Raw genomic sequence first — 25,437 nt, 5'->3', positions numbered from 1 at the left:
CCATTCGACCTTCAAATTTTCAGGGGAATGTGTGTTTTTCAACTCCATCTTCTGTTGCCCCGATTTGGGCGTCATATGCAAAATCCATGTTTCGTCACCACAAATAAGGTTATTTGTTCTAGAAAGCACAAATATAACAGCACAAACAAGAAAGGTGTTTCAAGTGTTTCAAAAGATTTAATTTTAGCGTAAAGAGTTGGTTTTTTATTTAATTAATAAAAAAAAAATTTCCCACAAAATAAGTTTTTCAAAGAAAAGTAAAGAATTCCATTACACCAAAAATTAGCAAAAAAAAAATCAAATAATTTACCAAGCGTAAAACTACCACAAATCAGCATCGATAAATAAATGAAACCCAAAAACAAACAGAATTTACAATAAAAAGCCTCTAGCGTAAAGAGCGCATAAGAGGGATGTCATCCCCTTCTCAATACCTCGCTCTTTACATTAAAGTTCGAATTTTGTCCCAATTGTTTAAGAATGATTCCTGAATCACAAAGGCCGTTTAATTAGAATAAATAGGTCTTTTAAAAGTACTAAAAAAAAGCTTCAGCGTAAAGACCAAGGTATTGACGAGGGAGCGACCCCCCTCATACACGTAATAATGTCTGTTCGTTTTTACTTTTAATGTTGCTCCTTACTTTCAGTAAAATAACTTTTTTGTTTGCATAATTTCCGATCGTTTTTTAAATAATGCTGGGAAATCCGACTCCTTCTCCATGTAAAATTCCATTCCCCCATGAAAAATTCTTCTATGGAAAGATTTTCTCACATAACCTCCCCGAATCCCCACCAGAAAAATTCCCCTTGAAAACGTCTGTATACTTCCCAATAAACAATACTATACGGAAACAATGGACAAAGTTAATAACTTGCAGCCCTTCCCCCGGGGAATGTGAGGGGTTAAGTCATCCTTAAAGAGATGGTTATTGGATTTTTCGACTACGCTGAACAAAATGGCTATCTCAAAATTTCATCGGGTGACTTTAGGGAAAAAATTAGCGTGGGAGAGGGCCAGCTGCCCTCCCGTATTTTTGGCCACTTAAAAAGGGCACTAGCACGTTTGATTTCAGATAAAATTAGACATCTTCCGATCTTTTACGGTCACTGGGTCTGGGTCGATACGATCACCCCTGAAAAAAAAAAACACAAAAAAACGCATCCGTCTTCCGATCTTTCTTCTGGCAAAAAATGCCAAATTTAACATTTTCGTACATAGGAGCTTGAAACCTCCACGGTGGGGTTCTCCGGTATGCTGAATCTAACAGAGTGATTTTCATTAAGATCACTTGATGTTTTGGGGGTGTTTCCCCCCTTTTTCAAAAATTAGGTAATTTTTTTCAGGCTCGTAAGCTTTGATGGGTATAATTAAATTTGATGAATTTTACGTATTTTGAATAAGCATAAGATTATATTGTTTTGATGTATCTATTGTTATCAACACTCTATTTCTTAGAGTTTCGGTTACTATTGAGCAGAAGCGCTTCTTACTTACAGTTCGACACCCTGCTTGATTAAAGTTAATTGAATTTAGTTATTTCTTCTCTTTCAAATATTGACAAGACTAATTGGCACTACAGTATCGATTATATATAGATAAATATCGATTTTAGATAGATGATTTCGGAAAATTACCAATTTAGAGTAATAGACTCTTGAATTCCATTTTAAAATTCCCTTGAATCTTGATACTATTAAATATAATTAAATTCAATTATTTTTTCCTCTTTCAGATATTGTCAAGAGATAAGCCTCTGATGAAGGGCACAATAATTATTAATAGCGATTCCAGTGGCTAATAAGCATAAGTGTTTTCAGAAATTTCTCGATTTAGAACAAAAGAGACTTGAATCTAATTTAAGGGAATACCCCTTGAATCTTAACAATATTAAAATTACTTGAATTCAATTCTTCTTTTCTTTCAAATATTGACAAAACAAACCTCTGATGAAGGGCGTCATCACTATTAATATCAATTCCAGTGGCCAGAAAAACATCAGCGTTTTCAGAAATTTCTTGGTTCAAACCAATAGACACGCGAATTTTCTTCTGATTAACAATAGGAATTGGAAGTTCAACAGCTTTTGACACTAATCCCTCTCTTTGACTTGCCTTCCAGTAAAAGAAAAAATGAATAAATTTATATTTAATAAACATTATACTTATTAGTATATTATATTTATATTTAATATAAATTTATATATTTATATAAATTTGTACATTATATTTAATATAAATTTATATCAAATAAACATTCCATGTATTACCATGACGTTAGTACAAAATACCTAAATTATTATTAATAACTCATATAATAATATTGTACAAGTTCAAAAAAGTACCATAGAGATGCAATTTTTTTGGCTTCTTTGCAGGACCGTATCCAGGGGGTAGAGTTATGCCTATTGACCCCCCCCCCCCTCACCGAAAAAAAGAAAAAAAACTTGTCCGATACATAAAAAGGTAACAAAAATACATATAAAAAAATGTTGTTGCGTTTATTAAAGTGTTTTTATACCTCCCCCCCACCCCCGAAAAAAATCTGTATATGGCCTTGCCCCTTGCACCCACTTTAGGATTATTCCTACCTGAAACCGTGATTTTCTTAGATTTTTCTATTGGTTGTTTCAGAATATTCAAGTTTTTAGGACAAAATCACATAATTAGTTAGCATAGAATATGAGACAGCGTAATGACAAAGAATATGAAATCGCAAAGAATATGAGACAGCGTAATGACCAAGAATATGAGACAGCTTAATGACAAAGAATATAAAATAGCATAGAATCTGAAATAGCTTAATAAAAAATCAATGACTTAGTCAAATCTCTAGGATTTTCTAAACGATTTGATCAAATCACTTCGGATGATTCTTAATGATCTGATCAGTCTAAGGATCTTGATTAAATGACTAATCTCATCGTATTAACTATTGAATCAGTTTAGAGTAAACAAGAGTTATACCTGAGCTGCTCAGTAGCTATATCAATTGAAATCGAACAAAGAACAGAGAAAGTCGGAAAAGACAACACACATCACTTGTATTGCATAGTAGCCCCCCGCAGAAGATGTTTTCTGCAGAAGAAACAAACGTACCCAAAGCGGCTAAACCTTGAAAGTACTTTTCTAAATGCCCTTCAGTAGGCCAGTCATGTTATTCAACTATTGATATGTATTTGTTGTGTTTTTCTATTTTTTTCTTTTCTATTCCATCAATTATGTGGCTTTCTGAATTATTATGGAAATAAAATTGAACATGCACAGAAACATCCAACTATATACAGATAAATAGATACACTGATCATGAGTATAACTTTTGAAAAAGGAGAAGTTTGTAGCGATCTTAGAGACACTTTAGTTAAAACCCTTTATAAAAAGGGGTGGCCGGTGTTAATCCCCCCGGAAAATACCCCCCCCCCCAGTGGAAAAGAAAGCTTTCCAAATTTCAGAATTTTATTTGAGTTTTAATTTTTTATTTTATTTTCCTAAGTTTTATTTTATTTTTTTAATTTCCCTAGGGGGAAGGAATCTTGGTAATTGTGTTTTATGGGCAACTCACTCAAGTTTACGCTATGTAAAACTCGAGAACAAAACCGGTTTCTTCGTTAGTTTTTTTTCAGCTTAGCGCAAGACAAGACAAAGACAAGTGACAGAATATCGCAAATATATAAGTTGGGCTATATATTTGCACATAAGGGGGGAGCGGGGTAAAGTATTTGGATAGTTTCAAGTCAGAAAACAATTCTTACTTCATAATGTGCAGAATAATTGTACCTACTTTAACCCCCCCCCTAATTTGCAAATATAGAGCCCAGATTTTTTTCTAAAGTAACGAAGAAACCAGTTTGTTCTCTAGTTTTACACATCATAATCTTGAGTCAGTGGCGTATAACACACAAGTATCAGATTTTTTCATGGAGAGAAAACTTTAACGTAAAGAGTGAGGTCTTGAAGAAGAGGCATTCTCTTTAAAATATGTTATAATTTCAGTTCGTATTAATGTTTGGTGCTGCTCCTTGTTTTCAGTTGAAAAACTTGTTTTTTTTTATTTAATTACTTACAGATAGTATTTGTTAATGGGAAACATAAGTTTTTTAAGAAAAGTAAAGAGCCTCATTAAACCAAGCATGAGCAGAAATAAAGTCAAATAACCTTCAAAGTAAAAACTATGGAGCATAATAGAAAAAATTGTTAAAAAGATATGAAATATTTTTTATATGAAAAAGACTAGGTCAATAAAAATGAACGGAAATTAATATAAACAACTTTTTCCACAAAAAAAGTTTGTCAAAGAATAGTAAACAGCCTTGTTAAGCCAAAAATGAGTAGAAATAAATTCAAATAATTTTCCAGAGTAAAACTACCAAAAATCGCCATAAATCAATGAATTGAACCCAAAATGAAAAAAAATCAGAGGCAACGCTGTAGCGTTGCCTATAGTAAAGGCCATACGGCTCCAATGTTTTATTATTATTAATTAAAAAAAACTTTCCGAAAAATAGGTTTTTCAAAGAAAAGTAAAGACCATTTTAAACTTAAGCTCAGGAGATATGAATACCTGTTAAAATTCAAACTCAAAACTATCAGAAATTACTATTAAAGAATAAATGAAACCCAAAACGAACAGAAATTAAATAAACGACCATAGCAAAAAACAAAGAACAAGTAATGATACAAGTGAATAAATAGATTTTAAAGCGAGCAATGTTTAGATTGAATATGAAGATGAAGCTTAAGACAAAAAAAAAAACTATTTTGCTATTGAAGTATAGTTGAAACTTAAAACGAACAGAAATAAGGTAGACAATCAATGCGAACAAATATACAATATACATTATTGTAAATGAATAAATAAATCTTAAAACGAGTGAAACTTAAATTGAATGTACAAATCAAGTTTGAATCGAATAAAAATAACTACAAACAAGAGTTTGGGTATCGCCTCACTGCAGAAACCTAAAACCTACTGCGTCATTGGCGTCTTACTGAAAACTATATGAGTCTTGAACAGTCTTGGAAAGTATAAACAAAATGAAATTAAATATTAGATACATAATGATATTAATTGTTGAAAGATCCATCAGTTCAAGATCAGTTCAAGATCAGATCAGTTCGAGAATTAGCCTACCCTCCGCCCCCTAAATTGACCATGCGGATTCAAAAATCCCAATGGCACTTGCTTGCGAGTAGTGGAACACTCCGAAACTAGACATTTTATTATATTTTGGTGTTTCATGCAAGAAAATGCATGTTCCACAAAGTTTGAGGTGCAGTTTTCCGCTCAGATAGAAATGCCTAGAAGCCATAGAATGTTTTCATAACAAACTAACACGATTAGTTAGAAAAAATGGCAGAGTTAAAAAAATGGCAAAACTATATGAGTCTTGAACAGTCTTGGAAAGTATAAACAAAATCAAATTGAATATTATATAAAGAATGATATTAATTGTTGAAAGATCCATCAGTTCAATATTTTTTTTTCACTGTAATTTTATTTTCATTTTCAATGCTGTAAGAACTGGAAAAGAATGAATTTGTAATATACGAGTAATTCGTTTTCAATGAAGCACCAATGACGCAGAAGGCTTTAGGTTTTTACAGTTAAAGAAGGGGACAGTATCCAAATTTTTTTTGTAGTGGAACTATATTCGTCTTGACCGATCTTGGAAAGAACTAATAAATTAAACTGAATGTTTTATGTATAATGATATTAATTGCTGAAAACTAATCAATTCAAAATTTTACTGTAATTTCAATGTTTATTTTCGATATTAAGTACAAAAGAAAACATTTGTAATATAATTCGTTTTCAGTAAAGCGCCAATGACGCAGTAGGTTTTAGGCTTCTGCAGTGAGGCGATACCCCAACTCTTGTTTGTAGTTATTTTTATTCGATTCAAACTTGATTTATATTCAATTTAAGTTTCACTCGTTTTAAGATTTATTTATTCATTTACATTAATATATATTGTATGTTTGTTCGCATTGATTGTTTATTTAATTTCTGTTCGTTTTAAGTTTCATTTATACTTAAATAGCAAACTATTTTTTTCATTTTAAGCTTGATTTTCATATTCAATCTAAGCATTACTCGCTTTAAAATATATTTATTCATTTATATTATTACTTGTTGTATGTTTTTTGCTATGATTGTTTATTTAATTTCTGTTCGTTTTGGGTTTCATTTATTCTTTAATAGTGATTTCTGGTCGCTTTTAGTTTGAATTTTAAAATGTATTCAATATATATTGTATGTTTGTTAGCATTGATTGTTTATTTAATTTATTTTAGTTTTAAGTTTCATTTATGCTTTAATATCAAACTATTTTTTTCTTTTTAAGCTTGATTTTCATATTCAATCTAAGCATTACTTGCTCTAATATCTATTTATTCATTTATATTATTACTTGTTGTATGTTTTTTGCTATGATTCTTTATTTCATTTCTGTTCGTTTTGGGTTTCATTTATTCTTTAATAGTAATTTCTGGTCACTTTGAGTTTGAATTTTAAAAGGTCTTCATATCTCCTGAGCTTAAGTTTAAGATGGCCTTTACTTTTCTTTGAAAAACTTATGTTTCGGAAAGTTTTTTTTAAATTAATTTTTGTTCGTTTTGGATTGCAAAAAGTTTCAAGTTTTTATTGCATGGGGGGGATTATTCTTGACTTTAAAAAACGGATCTAGAACTTATCAATTTAAATCGAATGAGGCTTTTTTCAAAGTCTATACGATTACCTCTTTGATAAAAACCTTATATATGAACAATAGACAGCTTGCATAACTTGTGGACACCGATTGGCTGTCTATCAGGAAATTGGAAGTTCTAGTCCAGCTCTTACGAGTCAAAATCGATCGACGCCCTTACCGCCCCTACGCCTACGCCCTTTTTCCCCCCCTACGCCTATACCGCCCCTACGCCCTTTTTCCCCACCCCTCCCTTTGAACTAATTCTGTTTATACATGAAGGCCCAATGAGAGTTAGAATGTTTTGGTATTGACACACACCTATTAGGCATCTCCTCTCCTCCCTAACAAGGAAAGAAACAGAGAGTGTAAGGCAGTGGCGGATCCGGGGGAGGGGTGAGGGCCCCCCCCTAACGTAGTCTAAAGTAATGTAATTTACTTAATTAATGCAAGATTGCGTTAATTAAACTTGCTCCAAACGCAAGTTTATTGGATCAACCTATTTCGCCTCCCCCCAAAAAATAATCCTGGATCTGCCCCTGGTGTAAGAGCACTATAAATTTTAATTTGTAATTCAATGAACCCCGTTCCAAAGTTTATGCGACCACCTCTTCGACATAAAGGGCCCCTGGAAAAATAAATAAGTATAAATTCATTGAAACCTTATGGCTCTTTCCTTAGTTAACGCTATAGCATTGCTTCTGACCTAAAAAGTTAAGTAGAAATTTCAGCTTCCATTTTTATGAATATCCGAAATTATCTGAGGGGAATGTGTTTGGGGAGATATTCCACGGCTGGGAAATTTCTGCTGGGTGGAATTTAACGCGGAGGAATTATCAGCAGGAAAAGAAAATGTTTTTTGAGGGGGGAGGAATTTCCCAGGGGTGTGTTTTCCAAATGTGAATTATTCAGGAAGGGGACGACTAAACCCTATTCGATGATATTCTAAATTTTACATCTGAAAGTAACAGGAATAAAGAATCAACGGAAATGTCATAGACAGCATTCCTGGTTCCTGTACACAGTGTTGTATGTTTATCTTGAAAAAAGACATTTTCAAAAGACCTGTTTGTTTCATTTGTTTTACGTTCTCCGTGGCTCGTTAATTATGCAATGGTAAGGGGTGACTTCCCCCAACCACTTCCTCCACTAGTATTTCAGTTTGTTCTCAAGGCTTAAAAATGAACGTAATGCGATTAAAGTGTAACTCAAAATAACATATATAGAATAATATATGCACATAACACGGTACAATTAATCAAAATGGCATATTATGAGTTGAGGCTCACCCAAATGATGGGCCAGGGGGCTCACCATTCCACCATATATGAAATCAATCCTGCAATAATTGAGATTATAAAGTATTTTTGAGTATTTTAACGCCTTCCACAACTCAAACGGTCCAACATTCTACAGCCCAATGAGTCTGTCTAATCTCTTAAATTGGGAACGGATGAGATAAGTGAAGTTCCGCCCCGTATTGGATGAGTCTTCAACCTCACCCTCCCCCTCTCCTACTGTCTACGCTAAAGTTTTCTTCCTTCTGCCAACTACGCCGCCCCCACCCCAAAGACTTTAATAAGGTAAAGTTTTTTATGGGAAGAATACATAGTAAATGTATTATAATTATCCAATTATAAGGTTAAAATACATACTCTGTGATAGATACAAAATTGCTTTGGCACACAAAATCCTATTAAGGTCAATTCCAAACAATCGTGATCCCTTTGTGTCAGCAAGTAAAATTGTCAAAACACCCTTATTGGAGCTATTTTTTCAATCCATTCATTGTTGCCAATCGCTGTCCACAAGTTATGCAAGCTGTCTATTGTTCATATATAAGGTTTTTATCAAAGAGGTAATCGTATAGACTTTGAAAAAAGCCTCATTCGATTTAAATTGATAAGTTCTAGATCCGTTTTTTAAAGTCAAGAATAATCCCCCCCATGCAATAAAAACTTGAAACTTTTTGAAATCAAAAACGAACAAAATTTAATTTAAAAAAAACTTTCTGAAAAATACGTTTTTCAAAGAAAACTAAATGCCATTTTAAACTTAAGCTCAGGAGATATGAAGACCTTTTAAAATTCAAACTCAAAGCGACCAGAAATTACTATTAAAGAATAAATGAAACCCAAAACGAACATAAATGAAATAAACAATCATAGCAAAAAACATACAACAAGTAATAATATAAATGAATAAATAGATCTTAAAGTGAGTAATGCTTAGATTGAATATGAAAATCAAGCTTAAAACGAAAAAAATAGTTTGCTATTAAAGCATAAATGAAACTTAAAACTAACATAAATTAAATAAACAATCAATGCTAACAAACATAAAATATATTTTGAATACATTTTAAAATTAAAACTCAAAGCGACCAGAAATCACTATTAAAGAATAAATGAAACCCAAAACGAACAGAAATTAAATAAACAATCATAGCAAAAAACATACAACAAGTAATAATATAAATGAATAAATAGATTTTAAAGCGAGTAATGCTTAAATTGAATATGAAAATAAAGCTTAAAACGAAAAAAATAGTTTTCTATTTAAGCATAAATGAAACTTAAAACGAACAGAAATTAAATAAACAATCAATGCGAACAAACATACAATATATATTAATGTAAATGAATAAATAAATCTTAAAACGAGTGAAACTTAAATTGAATATAAATCAAGTTTGAATCGAATAAAAATAACTACAAACAAGAGTTGGGGTATCGCCTCACTGCAGAAGCCTAAAACCTAATGCGTCATTGGCGCTTTACTGAAAACGAATTATATTACAAATGTTTTCTTTTGTACTTAATATCGAAAATAAACATTGAAATTACAGTAAAATTTTGAATTGATTAGTTTTCAGCAATTAATATCATTATACATAAAACATTCAGTTTAATTTATTAGTTCTTTCCAAGATCGGTCAAGACGAATATAGCTTCACTACAAACAAAATTTGGATACTGCCCCCTTCTTTAACTGTAAAACCTAAAGCCTTCTTCGTCATTGGTGCTTCACTGAAAACGAATTACTCGTATATTACAAATTTATTATTTTCAAGTTCTTACAGCATTGAAAATGAAAATAAAATTACTGTGAAAAAAAAATCTTGAACTGATGGTTCTTTCAACAATTAATATCATTATATATCTAATATTCAATTTGATTTTGTTTATACTTTCCAAGACTGTTCAAGACTCATATAGTTTTGCCATTTTTTTAACTCTTCCATTTTTTCTAACTAATCGTGTTGGTTTGTTATGATAACATTCTATGGCTTCTAGGCATTTCTATCTGAGCGGAAAACTGCACCTCAAACTTTGTGGAACATGCATTTTCTTGCATGAAACACCAAAATATAATAAAATGTCTAGTTTCGGAGTGTTCCACTACTCGCAAGCAAGTGCCATTGGGATTTTTGAATCCGCATGGTCAATTTAGGGGGCGGAGGGTAGGCTAATTCTCGAACTGATCTGATCTTGAACTGATCTTGAACTAATGGATCTTTCAACAATTAATATCATTATGTATCTAATATTTAATTTCATTTTGTTTATACTTTCCAAAACTCTTCAAGACTCATATAGTTTTCAGTAAGGCGCAAATGACGCAGCAGGTTTTAAGCTTATGCAGTGAGGCAATACCCAAACTATTGTGATTAGTTATTTTTATTCGATTCAAATCTGATTTGCATATTCAGTTCAAATTTCACTTTTTTTAAGATTTATTTATTCATTTACATTAATATATATTGTATGTTTGTTCGTATTGATTGTTTATTTAATTTCTGTTCGTTTTAAGTTAGCTTTCTCTGCGCCTTCCAGGACGAAGGCTCTTCACTGCTGAGAAAAAAGAGTGTTTCTCAAACCGTCCCAATCACCTCTTTTGTATAGCTAGATTGTTCGTTCATGCTTTACTGGAGGCGGAATACGTAGGTTTCCACGTGCAACGACGGAAACAAGGTCACTGGTGAAATCATGAGCGTCCACTTTACTGGAGTCAGGGTGATCTGTACGGAATATGTCAAGTCGAGATGTCCCGTTTAGGCCATGATACGTGTCGAAATTGACAAGCTGTTTCAGCCCGTAAGAGAGAGATAGATCGTAAAAGTGTGACCATTCCAAATCATTATTTTTGCTGCAAGGCCGTACGCTATGATGGACGTTGAAGTCTCCATGAAGGATAATGGCAGACTTAGCGTACTTGCCCCGAATATATTCAAGGGAGGTTTCAAGGTAGCTGGTAATCTGGTAAGTTGGAGGGTTATACACGGTACCGACAATCACGGATTTATTTTGGAGGGTCACCCAGACCCACAGAGATTCTTCGCCTGCTGAATCTGGTATGTTCAGGCATGAATAAGGTATATGGCTCTGTATATAAACAGCGACACCTCCTCCTCCGTATTTAGCGCCGTCAGTACGCTCTCGATCCCGCCTGAGGAGCGTGTATCCCTGTATGGCAGCCTCACTGCTCTGAATTTCTTGGTTTAGATTGGTCTCAGTGATGCACATGATAGATGGCTTGACCGAGTTCACTAAATGTAGGAACTGGTCAAACTTAGATCTGAGACCTCGTACATTGCAGTGGGCTACCGTAAACAGGTCCGTTTGGATGGTCGGTGGACGTGCTACAGGTCGTCTTCGAAATGGCTGTTTGGTCCGAGGCTTTTTGTTGTTAATCATAACCAGGTAAAAGAAGCTTTACCGGGTGGTTAGCCCAACAAAGCCCATAAATCCATTGCCATGCATCATTAGACGGGGAACGGTTCCACCTGCCACGCACCTCATTACCGCATCTTCAACATGGAGGTGGTACCCCATAATGGGTTAGGATTCGGCACAAGTGCCACCCATAGATACAAAAATTCGATTTATCTGCCACCTAATAAGCTAAAAATGTTTCACTTCGAATATCCTCCATTCCCATTGACTTGATATTTAAAGGTAAGAGATCATTTTTGTTTGTGTCATCATCATAGGCAGCGCTCTAGCGCTGCCTAAGTAAAGAACGATGTGGGTACACTGGGTTGTTTTTTGTTTTGTTTTTTCTCCGTACCCGGGCATTTCGTATCGAAGGAGTTGTCGTAGAAAGTTCGAAAAGGGCTCATTCGATTGGAAATTGGAGTGGCTAGTGCCCTTTTTAATAGTCAAAAATGATTAGAGGGCAACTAGCCCCCCCCCCCCCCCACGCCCATCATTCCCCCAAACACATCCAAACAAAATAATGAGATAGCCATTTTGTTCAACGTAGTTGATTTCCAGATAGAAAATATCTTCCCCCCTCTCACGTCCACCTTTTCCCCAAACACATCCAATCAAAATTTTGAGATAGCCATTCCATTAAAAGTAGTTTTAAGTTCTGGAAATTAGGTCTTTGAGGATGACAACTCCCCCACAGCCCTCAGGCCAAGGGTTGTAAGTTATACCCTGGGGGCATATAAGGTTTTGTATAGACATCGTTGTCGTAGAAATTTCAGAAAGGGCTCATTCAATTGGAAACTTAAATGGGTAGTCCCTTTTTAATTATCGAAAGTGATTCTAAGGCAACTGACACCTTTTCCAAGCCCACCATTTCCCTAAACACATCCAATCAAAATTTTGGTATAGCCATTTTTTTCAACGTAGTTGAAAGTTCTGGCAATTATATGTTTGAGCAGGACACTCTCCCCACAGTCTTCAGGGGCAAGGGTTACAAGTTATGCCCTGGGATATATATGATTCTTATAACAGGAATGCTCGTATAAACTTCAGAGAGGGCTCATTTGATTGGAAATTGAAAGTTCTAGTTCACTTTTTAAGCGTCAAAATATATTGGAGGGTAACCAGCTCCCCCCCCCCCCCATATAAGGTTTTTATAGAAGGCGTTTTCGTAGAAACTTCAAAAAAGTCTCATTCGAATGGAAATTCAAAGGGCTAGTGCCCTTTTTGATAGTCGAAAGTGAAAGGAGGGCAACTAGCCCCCCCCCCCACGCGCATCATTCCCCCAAACACATCCAATCAAAATTTTGAGATAGCCAATCTGTTCAGCGTATTTGATTGCCACATCGAAAATATGTTTTTGAGGAGGACACTCCCCCACAACCCTCAGGGCAAGGGTTTTAAGTTATGCCTTGGGGGCATATAAGGTTTTTATAGAAGGACTTGTCGTAGAAACTAAAAAAAAGGCTCATTCAATTGGAAATTCAAAGGGCTAGTGCCCTTTTTAATAGTCGAAGTGATTGGAGGGCAACTAGCTCCCCCCCCCCTCCCCAACGCCCATCATTTCCCCAGACACATCCAATCAAAATTTTGAGATAGCCATTTTGTTCAGCGTAGTTGAATTCCACATAGAAAATATGTTTTTGAGGAGGACACTCCCCCACAACCATCAGGGCAAGGGTCTTAAGTTATGTCTTGTGAGGATATAAGAACGATGTCGGCACAATGTATTATTTATTACTTGCTTCCTTTAGAGCAGGGCGCTTCGTATCATAGAAGTTGTCGTAGGAAATTTGAAAAGGAGTCATTCAATTGAAAATTGGAGTGGCTTGTGCCCTTTTTAATAGTCGAAAATGATTGGAAGGCAAATAACACGCCTTCGACGCCCACCAATTCCCCAAACACATCCAATCAAAATTTTGAGATAGCCATTTCGTTCAGCGTAGTTGATTTCCAGATAGAAATCATGTTTATGAGGAGAACACTCCCCCACAGCCTTCAGCCCAAGGGTTGTAAGTTATGCCCTGGGGGCATATAAGGTTTTTATAGAAGGCGTTGTCGTAGAAACTTCAAAAAAGGTTCATTCGATTGGAAATTCAAAGGGCTAGTGCCCTTTTAATAGTCTAAAGTGATTGGAGGGCAACTGCCCCCCCCCCCCAAACCCACCATTCCCCCAAACATTCCCCAAATCCAATCAAAATTTTGAGATAGTCATTTTGTTCAGCGTAGTTGATTTCCAGATAGAAATTAGTTTTTTGAGGAGGACACTCCCCCACAGCCTTCAGGGCAAGGGCTGTGAGTTATGCCCTGGGGGCATGTAAGGTTTTCATAGATGGCGTCGTCGTAGACACTTCAAAAAGGCTCATTCGATTAAAAATTGAAATGGGTAGTGGCCTTTTTAATAATCAAAAGTAATTGGAAGGCAACTAACACCCCTTCCACGCCCACCATTTCACCAAACACATCCAATCAAAATTTTGAGATAGCTGTTTTGTTCAACGTAGTTTTAAGTTCTGTAAATTAGGTCTTTGAGGCTAAAAATCCCTCACAGCCCTCAGGACAAGGGTTGTAAGTTATGCCCTGGGGGCATATACAGTTTTTATAGAACGCTCTGTCGTAAAACTTCAAAAAGGGCTCATTCGATTAGAAATTGAAATGGCTAGTGCCCTTTTTAATAGTCGAAAGGAATAGGAAGGCAACTAACACGCCTTCCACGCCCACCATTTCACCAAACACATCCAATAAAAATTTTGAGATAGCCATTTTGTTCCACGCAGTTAAATTTCAGGAAATTATACCTTTGAGCAGGACAATCCCCCCATAGTCTTCTGGGAAAGGGTTATAAGTTATGCCCTGGGGGCATAAATGTCATTTACGGTGATTCTTCCATTGGAATCACCATAGCCAATAAGGTTTATGCTTGATGTAAAAGCTCGAAACACAAACACCTGCTTATGATGATTCCTCCGCTGGAATCACCATAATCGATATAAGTTATGCTCGATGTCAAAAACTTGAAACACGAATGTCCGTGCATGTTGATTCCACTGTTGAAAATAGAATAGCCAATATAGGTTATGCTCAATACAAAAACTTCTGTGTATGGTGATTCCTCCATTGGAATCACCATTGTCGATATTGGTTATGCTCGATGTCAAAACTCGAAACACAAATGCTTTGGTTGCAAGTGCCAAAATGACTGCAGTTGATGTAATCACTTCAGGCGTGCACGCAGAATAATGAGCTTTAGATCCATGTCTCCCTCTTCCTGATCTCTTGAAATTCGCTGAATATATCATTATCAAACATATACACTCTTCCATTTAGGATTTTAAGAGACGAACAAAGAGTTAGTACAGCAACATTTTTTATTCTTGTTTTGAATAAGTAGCGCAAATTGAGCTCATCTTTTTTAGTTTTAAAACAAAAAAGCTCCCTCTAAAACTTTTAGATCCCTCTAAAACTTTTGTAACCTTCTCTTCGAAAGTCTTTTAGGTGCCTCCGGAACTTTGTTTCTTTTTTTCTTCAGGCCTGAAATTAGGGTTACAGAAACCCAATTTTGAGGCTTTCCTTCACCCTCTTTCATTTATGAAGGATTTTTTTTTGTACTATATTTCATTAGAAATATATATAACAGAGTATACACTGCTACCCAATTTTAATAGGGAAATAGGGAAATTTTTTATATCAGACAGTGGAATGCAACTTTAAATAAATATCTCGACCCTATATCCAAGGGCCGTCTTCAGCGAAAGAAATGAAGAAAAACGAATATAAAAGAACTCACATTAAAATTCAATCGTTAAAACTAAAATATTTTCAAAACAGCCCTAGCATAATTACTTCAAGGAAGTTCAACCAGGACTCAAGTTTTAACTTTTAGTTTTGAAAAATTTCCCTATTGTTCTACTTGTTTTTATAAGTAGATGAATAAAGAACTGCTGGGTCGGATTGGCTAATAATTTCTGTTTGGTCTTCAAAATACAACTATTTTCTTTGGTCTTCAAAATACAACAAACACGGCAGTATAAGATCCTTTTTTTATGCAAAGACAAAATTTTATTGGTATTCTTTTAAACAGAAATTCAAAGGAAAAACTCGCTTTAAATCAAAGATACCAGCCAGAATTCTCACAGTAACGTCGGTTTACCGTTTCGACTTGACAAACCTTGCTGATTTCAGTCTAAACCTAGCTTAACTTTCTCTCCAGCATAAAGGAAGTTTCTGCTTTTGTCTAAAAATATAATATTTTTGTGTATCTTCAAGTCAAAAAAGTCTTTATTTGGTGTAATATCCAAAAATTTAGTCTGATAAATTCCCCAATTCGTCCAAATGAGTCAAAAAAGGCAAACCAAATCGGATGATTTTATAATTTTGAAAATAATGAATCAAAAATAATTATGAAGCCTTAAGCATATTCTTAAAATTTATTCATCGGAATAATGAATAGAAAGTGAGTATAGTGGATGTATCTTATCGTATAGTGAGTATCAACTTTATATAAAAGTAATTCAACAAAATTAATTTTATAGTCGTTAGGCAAGTTACTACCGCAGGGTTAGGCGACAGGCTTGCTTCCTGTCCCTGTAACAGACCAAGTAACTGAAAACGTCGATTCAACGCCCAGTGCGCCATCAATGGCTCTAGGGGATATTTTAATATAGCGTTGTTTTGTTTGTGATTAAAAGCATCATTTATTGGACCATTTTGTTTTTTTATTTTTATTCTTTTTCCTTTCTTTGTGTTCTTTTTTTATCTTTGTACGGAATAATAATCCCAGTTATAGATTCTCAAAAAGGGGTGAGCTTTTTGAGTTTGTTGTGGGCTCGTCGTCATAAAAATTCAACTCAAATCATTATATTGACCCACTACAATTCATTCTATCTTCTTAGTCCATATTTGAGGTCCATAATCAGTCGAAAAATCAAAGCTTTCTTTACAAATTTGAATTTTCTTTTTTTTTCTGAAAAAAGAAATAAATACTTAAAACTTACCTCCCCAGCAGATACAAAATCTCGCAACACTGACATTTGACACGCAACACTCCGCTGACAATTTAATCCAAAGACCTTGCTCAAATAAGCAACGGTTTTGTCAAGTTGCTTCAAGTATTGCATATGTTTGCCCAAAGCTACATAAATATGATTTTCACCATGGATCCATCCATTCTCTTCGTAAACCTACTTTTGAGAAATACGTTAGATTTCGCTGTAAATAAAAAAAAAAACGAGGCTCACCTTGCTCAACGAGAAAAACATCCCTTTTAAATCCCTTTTAGTATCAGCTAAACATCTTTGTTCGGACAAAACTTCGGCTTCTCTTTGCTTTTTCTTTGTTTCAAACTAATTATAAGACATACAGCTGGTTTTATTTCATTTTTTACTTCAATAATACGATCAGCAAGTAAAGTTTGTACATTCAAACTACAAACACACTTATTCTCTCTTCATATATTAATTAAAATCAAACTCAAAACGAGCAGAAATTAACATAAGTTTGGCTCAAAACCCCTATGCCTTCCAAAGGCCAGAACATAATTTGCACTTTACTGAAAAAAAATATATATGTTTTTACTTTTATAACTTTAATAAATCAAATAATATTAAGATTTTGATTACTAAATATCAGCATATGTATATTAAACTGACAATGCACATTCATTTGTATTTTTGTCAGTAAAGTGCAAATTATGTTCTGGCCTTGGGAAGGCATAGGGGTTTTGACCCCAACTTATGTTAATTTCTGCTCGTTTTGAGTTTGACTCGGTTATTTATTGTAATTTCTGTTCGTTTTGGGTTTCATTTATTTATCGATACTGATTTGTGGTAATTTCACGCTTGGTAGATTATTTGATTTTATTTTTGCTCATTTTGTGTAATGGAGTTCTTTACTTTTCTTTGAAAAACTTATTTTGTGGAAAAAGTTTTTTAATTAATCATAGACAGGACGATGTTGAAACAATGTGTTATTTTATTTTTATTGTCGTAAAAACTTCGAAAAGGGCTCATTCGGTTGGAAATAGGAAGGGCTTGTGTCCTTTTAATAACCGAAAGTGACTGGAAGGCAACTAGCACTCCTTCCACGCCCACTATTTTCCCAAACATATCCAATCAAAATTTTGACATAACCATTTTGTGGGCATATAAGGCGTTTATAGGAAGTGTTGTCGTAGAAACTCAAAAAAGGCTCATTCGATTGGAAATCGAAAGGCTTACTGCCCTTTTTAATAGTCGAAAGTGATTGGAAGGCTTGACATTTTTATAGTATGTGTCTGGATGTGTCTGGGAAAATGGTGGGCGTGAGAGGGGCGTTAGTCTTTCTCCAATCACTTTCAACTATTAAAAAAGGCACTAGCCCTTTCAATTTCCAATCAAATGAGCCCTTTTTAAAGTTTCTACGACAACGCTTTCAATAAAACCTTATATGCCCCAAGGGGATAACCTACAATCCTTGCCCTGAGGGCTGGGGGGGTTATCATCCTCACAGACCTAATTTCCAGAAATTTCTACTACGTTAAACAAAATGGCTATCTGAAAATTTTGATTGGATGTGTTTGGGGGAATGATGGGCGTGAGAGAGGGGTTAGTTACCGTCCAATCACTTTCAACTATTAAAAAGGGCACTAGCCCTCTCAATTTCCAATTGAAAAGCCCCTTTTGAAGTTTTTACGACAACTCTATCATTAAAAACCTTATAAATAAAAGTTCAAATAGGGATAAAATCCTTTTAATAGACAGTGATGATGATAACAGTGATAGAAATTCACAAAAAATACCAGATATTTAAGTCACATATACAGTAACCGTCATCAGTAGTAAAACTAAAATAAAACAATTTAAAACAAAAGTTTATATACTAAATCAAATAACACTACATATTGTTTAAATCTATAATTCTTTTCAAAGCAAAGGCGCAAGCTATTCCCTTTGACCTTCTCGGATTCAGTTCGTTAGCGTTCAATGATATAACATTTGGACAAAGGTCAACTACATTGGGTGAATTGAACTTTACTCTGTCAGATTTTAATAAATTATCATAGATAGAGTCCTGCCCATATTCACCTGTATCCCGATTCAAAGCATTATTCTTGAATAAGATTTTCTTTGTTTCAAGAGTGTTACGAAAATTTTGCTTTAAATCCCGATCCCTAGAAATCAAAGAGACATTCTCGAACAAAATAAAATGGTCTGGAAAATTAAAAATATGTTCTGAAAGGACAGAAGTGAAATCTTCAGACTTAGAACCTTGCTTTAAAGCCGAAAAAAATAGAATTTTTGTGTTGTAATAATCTCATTTCCAAACTCTGGTTAGTACGTCCCACATGTGAGCTTCCGCAAGTACATGGGATCTGATAAACCCCACTTTGTTGCCCCAATGAAGTTAGATCTTTCCCAGAATTTGGAAAACTACCCAAAGTATTATTACTCTTTAAAGCTACCCCTTAGACCATTACTCTGTAAAATTCTTTTAAGTTTTTCACTTAGCCCGGGTACATATGGTAAGGAACAAAAACCATCCTTCTCCCGAGTTGTCTCCAAGACTTTCTTAGAAATCTCTAGAAACCTTTTTCTTCTTTTTGAAAAAGTCTGGTTAATTAACGATTCTGGATACATATGGCTTATTAGTATTTTCCTTAGAAAAGACAATTCCTCCTCAAAAAATTTTGGAGAGCAAATACTAAAGATCCGGTCAGTTAAAGAAATTATCAAACCAATTTTTACTTGGCGAGCGTGACCGGAACTATAAGACAAAAATCTATTGTTATTTGTCGGTTTTCTGTAAATTTTAAAATCCACACTATTTTGATTTTCAAAAGAAGAACATCAAGGAAAGGAAGTTTCCCATTCTCTTCCAATTCAACGGTAAACTTTAAATCCCCTCCCAAACAATTTAGATGTTCCAAAAATCCCTTTAATTCCTCCTCCCCATAATTCCATACTGAAATAATGTCATCCATATACCGGCCCCAGAAAAATTGTTTAAAAAATATGAATCTAACGCAATTGTTTCAATATCCTCCGCAAAAATATTAGCTAATAAAGGTGGTAAAGAGACCACCATAGGTAAGCAATTTATTTTTTAAAAATACTCCCATCTGAGTAGAAAAAAATAAGAGAACTTATTACAAAGACTTACTAAATACATATTTATAGAAACTTCCAAATAGGTTTTGACACTAATCAAATAGAAATTTCTTAACAGCTTTTGTTCTAGAAGAGTTTCGGCTGCTTGTACATCAATATTTGTGTACATTGATACAATGTCGAAGCTTGAAAGCAAAGAATTCGAAGAAATTTCTACTTTTTTCAGTTTTTCAACCAAAATTGGAAGAATTCTTAATATACGAAATTTGTGTAGACAAAAGTGGTTTACAGATTGACACTAACCATTTGCTCAAAACACTTGTTGGTGACCTTGTATTTGACACAATTGGTCGTAATGGTAGGTTAGGCTCATGAATTTTGGGAAGTCCATATAATTTAGGGCACAAGGAACTGCGTGGCAGGCATTTGTAATAAAGTTGAGGTGTAATTTTTCCTTCATCTTTTAAGCACTTCAATTCGTTCTTAAACTTATTTGTAAAAGAGTCTGTTGGATTATACGATAGCTTCTTGTATGTTTTTTCATCATTTAGTAAACTTTTTAATTTTGATTCGTAGTCCTCAGTATTGATGACAACTAAAGTGTTACTCTTATCTGCATTTGTAATTGTAAATGAACCATCCTTTTTCAAGTTTTTAATAATTTTTAAGTCTTTGATGGTCGTACTAGGAAATTCTGGTTTCAATACAAAATTAGACAGGGTTTTCACGGTAGAAGCTCTTACTAAGCTAACATCTTTTATTAGATTTGCGTTTTTATGCAAAGATGTTTCTATTGAAGAGATAATGTCTTCCACGGGGACTTCATCCGGTTTAAAACAAAATTTCGGACCAGTTTTCAAGCACTGATTGTTCTTGTATCGTTAAAGTTCTTGATGAAAAATTAACCACACCTGGTCCAAGAATTGACGAAGGTATTACAGCATTATTTGTTGATAATTTCGAAAACTTTTTTAGCAATCTTTTCTACGTTAGCAATCAATTATCTACGTCATAAAAACCTTATATGCCCCCAGGGCATAACTTACAACCTTCGCCCTGGGGATTCTGGGGGGTTTATCATCCTTAAATACATAATTTCCAGAACTTTCAATTGCGTTTAAAAAATGGATATCTCTAAACTTTGATTGAATGTGTTTGGAGAAATGGAGGGCATAAGAGGGGGGTTAATTACTCTCCACTCGCTTTCGACTATTAAAAAGGGCAATTTCAATTTCCAATCAAATGAGCCCCTTTTAAAATTTCTACAAAAACTTTCTATATAAACCTTATATGCCCCAAGGGCATAACTTACAACCCTTGCACTGAAAGCTCTGAAGGGGTTAGCATCCTAAAAAACCTAATTTCCAGAACTTTAGAATACGTTGAACAAAATGGATATATCAAAATTTTGATTGGATGTGTTTGGGGAAATGGTGGGTGTGAGAGGGTGGTTAGTTTCCCTTCAATCACTTTCGACTATTAAAAGGGCAATAAGCCTTTCAATTTTCAATTGAATGAGCCCTTTTGGATGTTTTTATAACATCGCTTTCAATAAAAACCTTGCATGCTCCCAGGGTATAACTTAAAACCCTTGCCCCGAGGGTTGTGGGGGGGGGGGGGGTTGTCGTCCTGAAAGACCTAATTTTCAAAACTTTCAACTACGTTGAATAAAATGGCTATCTAAAAATTTTGATTGGATGTGTTTGGGAATAGGTGGGCGTGAGAGGGGGGTTGGTTGCCCTTAAATCCCTTTCGACTATTAAAAAGGGCACTAGCCCTTTGAATTTCCAATCGAATGAGCCCTTTTTCAAGTTTCTACAACAAACATTTCAATAAAAACCTAATACGCCCCCAGGGCATAACTTATAACCCTTGCCCTGAAGACTGTGGGGCGAGTGTCCTGCTCAAAAATATAATTTCCTGAACTTTAAACTGCGTGGAAAAAAATGGCTATCTAAAAATTTTGATTGGATTTGTTTGGGGAAATGGTGGGCGAAGAAGGTATGTTAGTTGCCTTCCAATCACTTTCGACTATTAAAAAGGGCACTAGCCATTTCAATTTCCAATCGAATGAGCCCTTTTTGAAGTTTCTACGACGACGCGTTCAGTAAAAACCTTATATGCCCCCAGGGCATAACTTACAACCCTTGCCCCGAGGGCTGTGGGAGAATGTCCTCTTCAAAACATAATTTCTGTCTGGAAATGCACATTACTGAACAAAATGGCTATCTAAAAATTTTGATTGGTTGTGTTTGAGGAAAAGGTGGGCGAGAGAGGGGGGCTAGTTGCCCTCAAATCAGTTTTGACTCTAAAAAGGGTGACTGGCCATTTCAATAGCAGATCGTATCAGCCTTTTTTCAAGTTTCTACGACAAAAATTTTAATAAAATATTAAATGTCTTCACGGCATAACTTATAACCCTTGCTCTGAAGACTGTGAGGGGAGTGTCCTGCTCAAAAGTATAATTTCCTGAACTTTAACTGCGTGGAACAAAATAGCTATTTCAAAATTTTGATTGGATGTGTTTGGGGAAATATTGGGCGTGGAGGAGATGTTAGTTGCCTTCCAATTACTTTCGACTATTAAAAAGGGCACATGCCATTTCAATTTCCAATCGAATGAGCCCTTTTATAAGTTTCTACGACAACGCTTTCTATAAAAACATTATATGCCCCCAAGACATAGCTTACAATCCTTGTACTGAGGGCTGTGAGGGGGTTGTCATCCTGAAAGACATAATTTCCAGAACTTTAAACTACCTTGAACAAAATGGCTATCTCAAAATTTTGATTGGATGTGTTTGGGGAAAAGGTGGGCGTGAGAGGGGGGTTAGTTACCGTCCAATCTCTTTCAACTATTAAAAAGGGCACAAGCCCTTTGAATTTATAATCGAATGAGACTTTTGTGAAGTTTTACGATAACGCCTTCTATAAAAACCTTACATACCCCCAGGGCATAATTTAAAACCCTTGTCCCGAGGGTTGTTGGGGAGTGTCCTCCTCAAAAACATATTTTTTATCTAGAAATCAACTACGCTGAACAAAATGGCTATATAAAAATTTTGATTGGATGTGTTGGGCGGATGATGGGCGCGAGGGGGGGGGCTAGTTGCCCTCCAATCACTTTCGACTATTAAAAAGGGCACTAGCCCTTTGAATTTCCAATCGAATGAGCCTTTTTTGAAGTTTCTACGACAACGCCTTCTATAAAAAGCTTACATGCCCCCAAGGCATAACTTAAAACCCATGCCCCGAGGGTTGTGGGGGAGTTTCTTCCTCAAAAACATATTTTATATCTGGAAATCAACTGCAGTGAACAAGATGGCTATATCAAAATTTTGATTGGACGTGTTTGGGGAAATAATGGGCGTGGGGGGGGGGGCTATTTCCCCTCCAATCACTTTTAACTATGAAAAAGGGTACTAGCCACTCCAATTTCCAATCGAATGAGATTTTTCGAACTTTCTACGACAACTCCTTCGATACGAAGTGCCCGGGTATGGAGAAAAAAAAAAACAATAACACATTGTGCCCACATCGTTCTTTACTTAGGCAGCGCTAGCGCGCTGCCTATGATACTTATATATGAATAAAAAAAAACAAAAATGACGACGAAGACCACACTGCCTTTCCATAAAACAAATAGAAAAGGTAAAACAACGATTTTTAAGACAGTGAAATTATTTTAAGACAGTCATTTTAAGACGAATTATTTTAAGACAGTGAAAATTTTTGTCCTAAATAAATATTTTGGCTCTATATCTAAAAGGCGTCATCACCAAAGTACAGGTAAATACAAAGACTTACAACGAAATTCCTGGCATTTAAAACTAAAATTAAAATAATCCTGGCGTCAGAAATTAGAGGAAGTTCAACCAGGACTGAAAAAAGATCTTTTAATACAAGTTCATCGGTGTTAACAATTGGTTTTAAAATATAATTTATTAAATAATTTTTAATCAAATTTCCGTATAATACGTTCAATGAATATTCTCCCAAAGCTCTATTTAATGAAGTATTATTACTTAAATTAAATTTCTATTGCATCTCGAACAAATTTGTTTAATACCCAAATCATTACTAATGAGGGGTGTTTTCGAAAAGTATCACAATGGCTTTGATTTCCAAAAATATGGCTGCTTAGGGCAGAATTAAAAAAATATAAAAAACAGTTAAATTTCAAAACCTTGTTTATATTACCTTATGCTGTTACATGTGTTTTTCCAAATTTTGATGGGTTCTACTCAGATAACAATTGCCACAGTCACATGGTGTTTGATAAACCCCTCATTGACGAGTAACTGGGGTCCTATCTTTACCAGAGTTAAGGAAATTCATACTTTTTAAATCACTCGTACAAACTACACATATATTATTGTGTATACAAACTCGGTGCGGCATATGGTTTTTCGGGTTTGGAGGCAATTGGCTTTGAGGCCTGAGCCTCCGGTTTTGTGGGTCCAACTCCACTTACTTCAGATGTTGTTTGTTAATTAAGCAAACCCATGTGCCAAGGCCATATCCAGGGGGGGGTAGGGCGTTTGAACCAACCCCCCCCCCCCACCGAAATGTTTGTCCGACTCGTAAAAACGTAAAAAAGATGAATATAAACAAATGTTTGATGCGTTTTTAAAGTTTTATGGTATTCCCCCCCAAAAAAAAACTCCTTTTGTACCCCCCCCCCCTGAAAAAACCTGGACCCTGCCAGGAGTGTGTGACTCCTAACTTCTGGGGCATTTAAAGCAAGACCTTTATTATTGTTTCCAGTCTAGTTTCCTTACTTGTGTTGTTGCTGCCGTTGAAAGGACCTTTAGCCGGGTCTTTCATCCAGATCCCCCACCCCGCCCCAAAACTAAAGACTTTTACACATTTCCCTAATTTGCTATGACGATTTTATAATTTGAATATCACTTTCGGGTCTGGTTCACAGAGATGAAAACAACAGAGATGAAAAAAAAAAAAATCGTACCACAGGCGAATTTAAAATTCTCTGAATATTGTCCTACCGACACAAAAATTCGTATAAAGATGAAAAGGAACTTCATTCAACCTATTATGCATTTTAATTTATTAGGTATATTATTAATCAACTTTAATTTACTATAAAAAAATAGCAATATTAAATACTCAATAGAGGGTTAGACGGTCAAATCGAAGGTGATCAACAGGGGCACTAATTCATAAAATTTATGGGGGGGGAGTTTTTATTAATTGAGATACATAAAAAGTGTTTTTTTTTTTTTCATAACCTACAGGGGAGATTATTTTTTAATTCCTCCCGCGAAAACGCCAAAAAAAGGTAATTTTCAGAACATAGACGGGCATTTGTCCCCCCCCCCCCAATTGCCACCCCTGGTGATCCACTATTGGTAATGGTATCGTCCAGGGTCAATAAGGAAATTATCCTTAAAAAACACAACAAGAAAACAAGATATCAAAATTGAGGAAATAAGCCAAACAATAAATTGCTTTTGTGCGAAAACATTGGCCTAAAAATAAAAAGGAAAAAGATAAATCTTGAACTCAACCGCAACGGGATGGAAAAAATTAAATAGGAGAATTTAAAAAATCCCTCTTCTGAAAATGTTCACGGCCATCCTTAAAATAAGTAATTTGGCTCATTACAAAAATAGATAGTAAATTAAATAAGATTTAAAGACTAAAAAGTAATGGAGGTACAGACCCTTAAAGCATCGAGATAAACCCGGGCAGCATGTCTTCTTTGTCCAGCCTTGGTAAACCTGTGGCCAGAGAGTATTAAGTGAAACGCATATCGGCAAGGGTAGCTAGGTAGAACAGCTTTTTCAAGTGCAGATGGAGAAATAGTTCTGAAAAAGCACGTTATTCAAGTTGTAATAGATTATGGAAATTAATATGGAAAAAGTCATGTTTATATAAAAAAACAAAAAGAAGAAAAAGGAAAAAAACAGCACCATCTATCGTTGCCCACTAAACACAT

The 25,437-nt window shown here is 34.9% G+C and overlaps 1 protein-coding gene across 1 annotated transcript in view; it reads right to left on the bottom strand.

The window, feature by feature from the left end:
• The window catches only part of l(3)76BDm (trafficking protein particle complex subunit 8 homolog l(3)76BDm), a 183,895-nt gene that overhangs the window by 85,152 nt on the left and 73,306 nt on the right, over positions 1–25,437 (bottom strand). Inside the window, exons 11-13 of the mRNA XM_089104758.1 lie at positions 25,162–25,306; positions 16,390–16,575; positions 1,943–2,112 (exon numbers count right to left, since the gene is read on the bottom strand). Coding sequence (XP_088960884.1) covers positions 1,943–2,112; positions 16,390–16,575; positions 25,162–25,306 — 501 coding nt within the window. The remainder of the gene's footprint in view (positions 1–1,942; positions 2,113–16,389; positions 16,576–25,161; positions 25,307–25,437) is intronic.

This window comes from Artemia sp. Qi Xiang Cuo, chromosome 19 (genome assembly GCF_049724085.1).
Source record: "Artemia sp. Qi Xiang Cuo chromosome 19, ASM4972408v1, whole genome shotgun sequence".
NCBI classification, from domain to species: domain Eukaryota; kingdom Metazoa; phylum Arthropoda; class Branchiopoda; order Anostraca; family Artemiidae; genus Artemia; species Artemia sp. Qi Xiang Cuo.
Note: the sequence above shows the minus strand (reverse complement) of the source record. Positions and strands in the feature narration are given on the sequence as shown.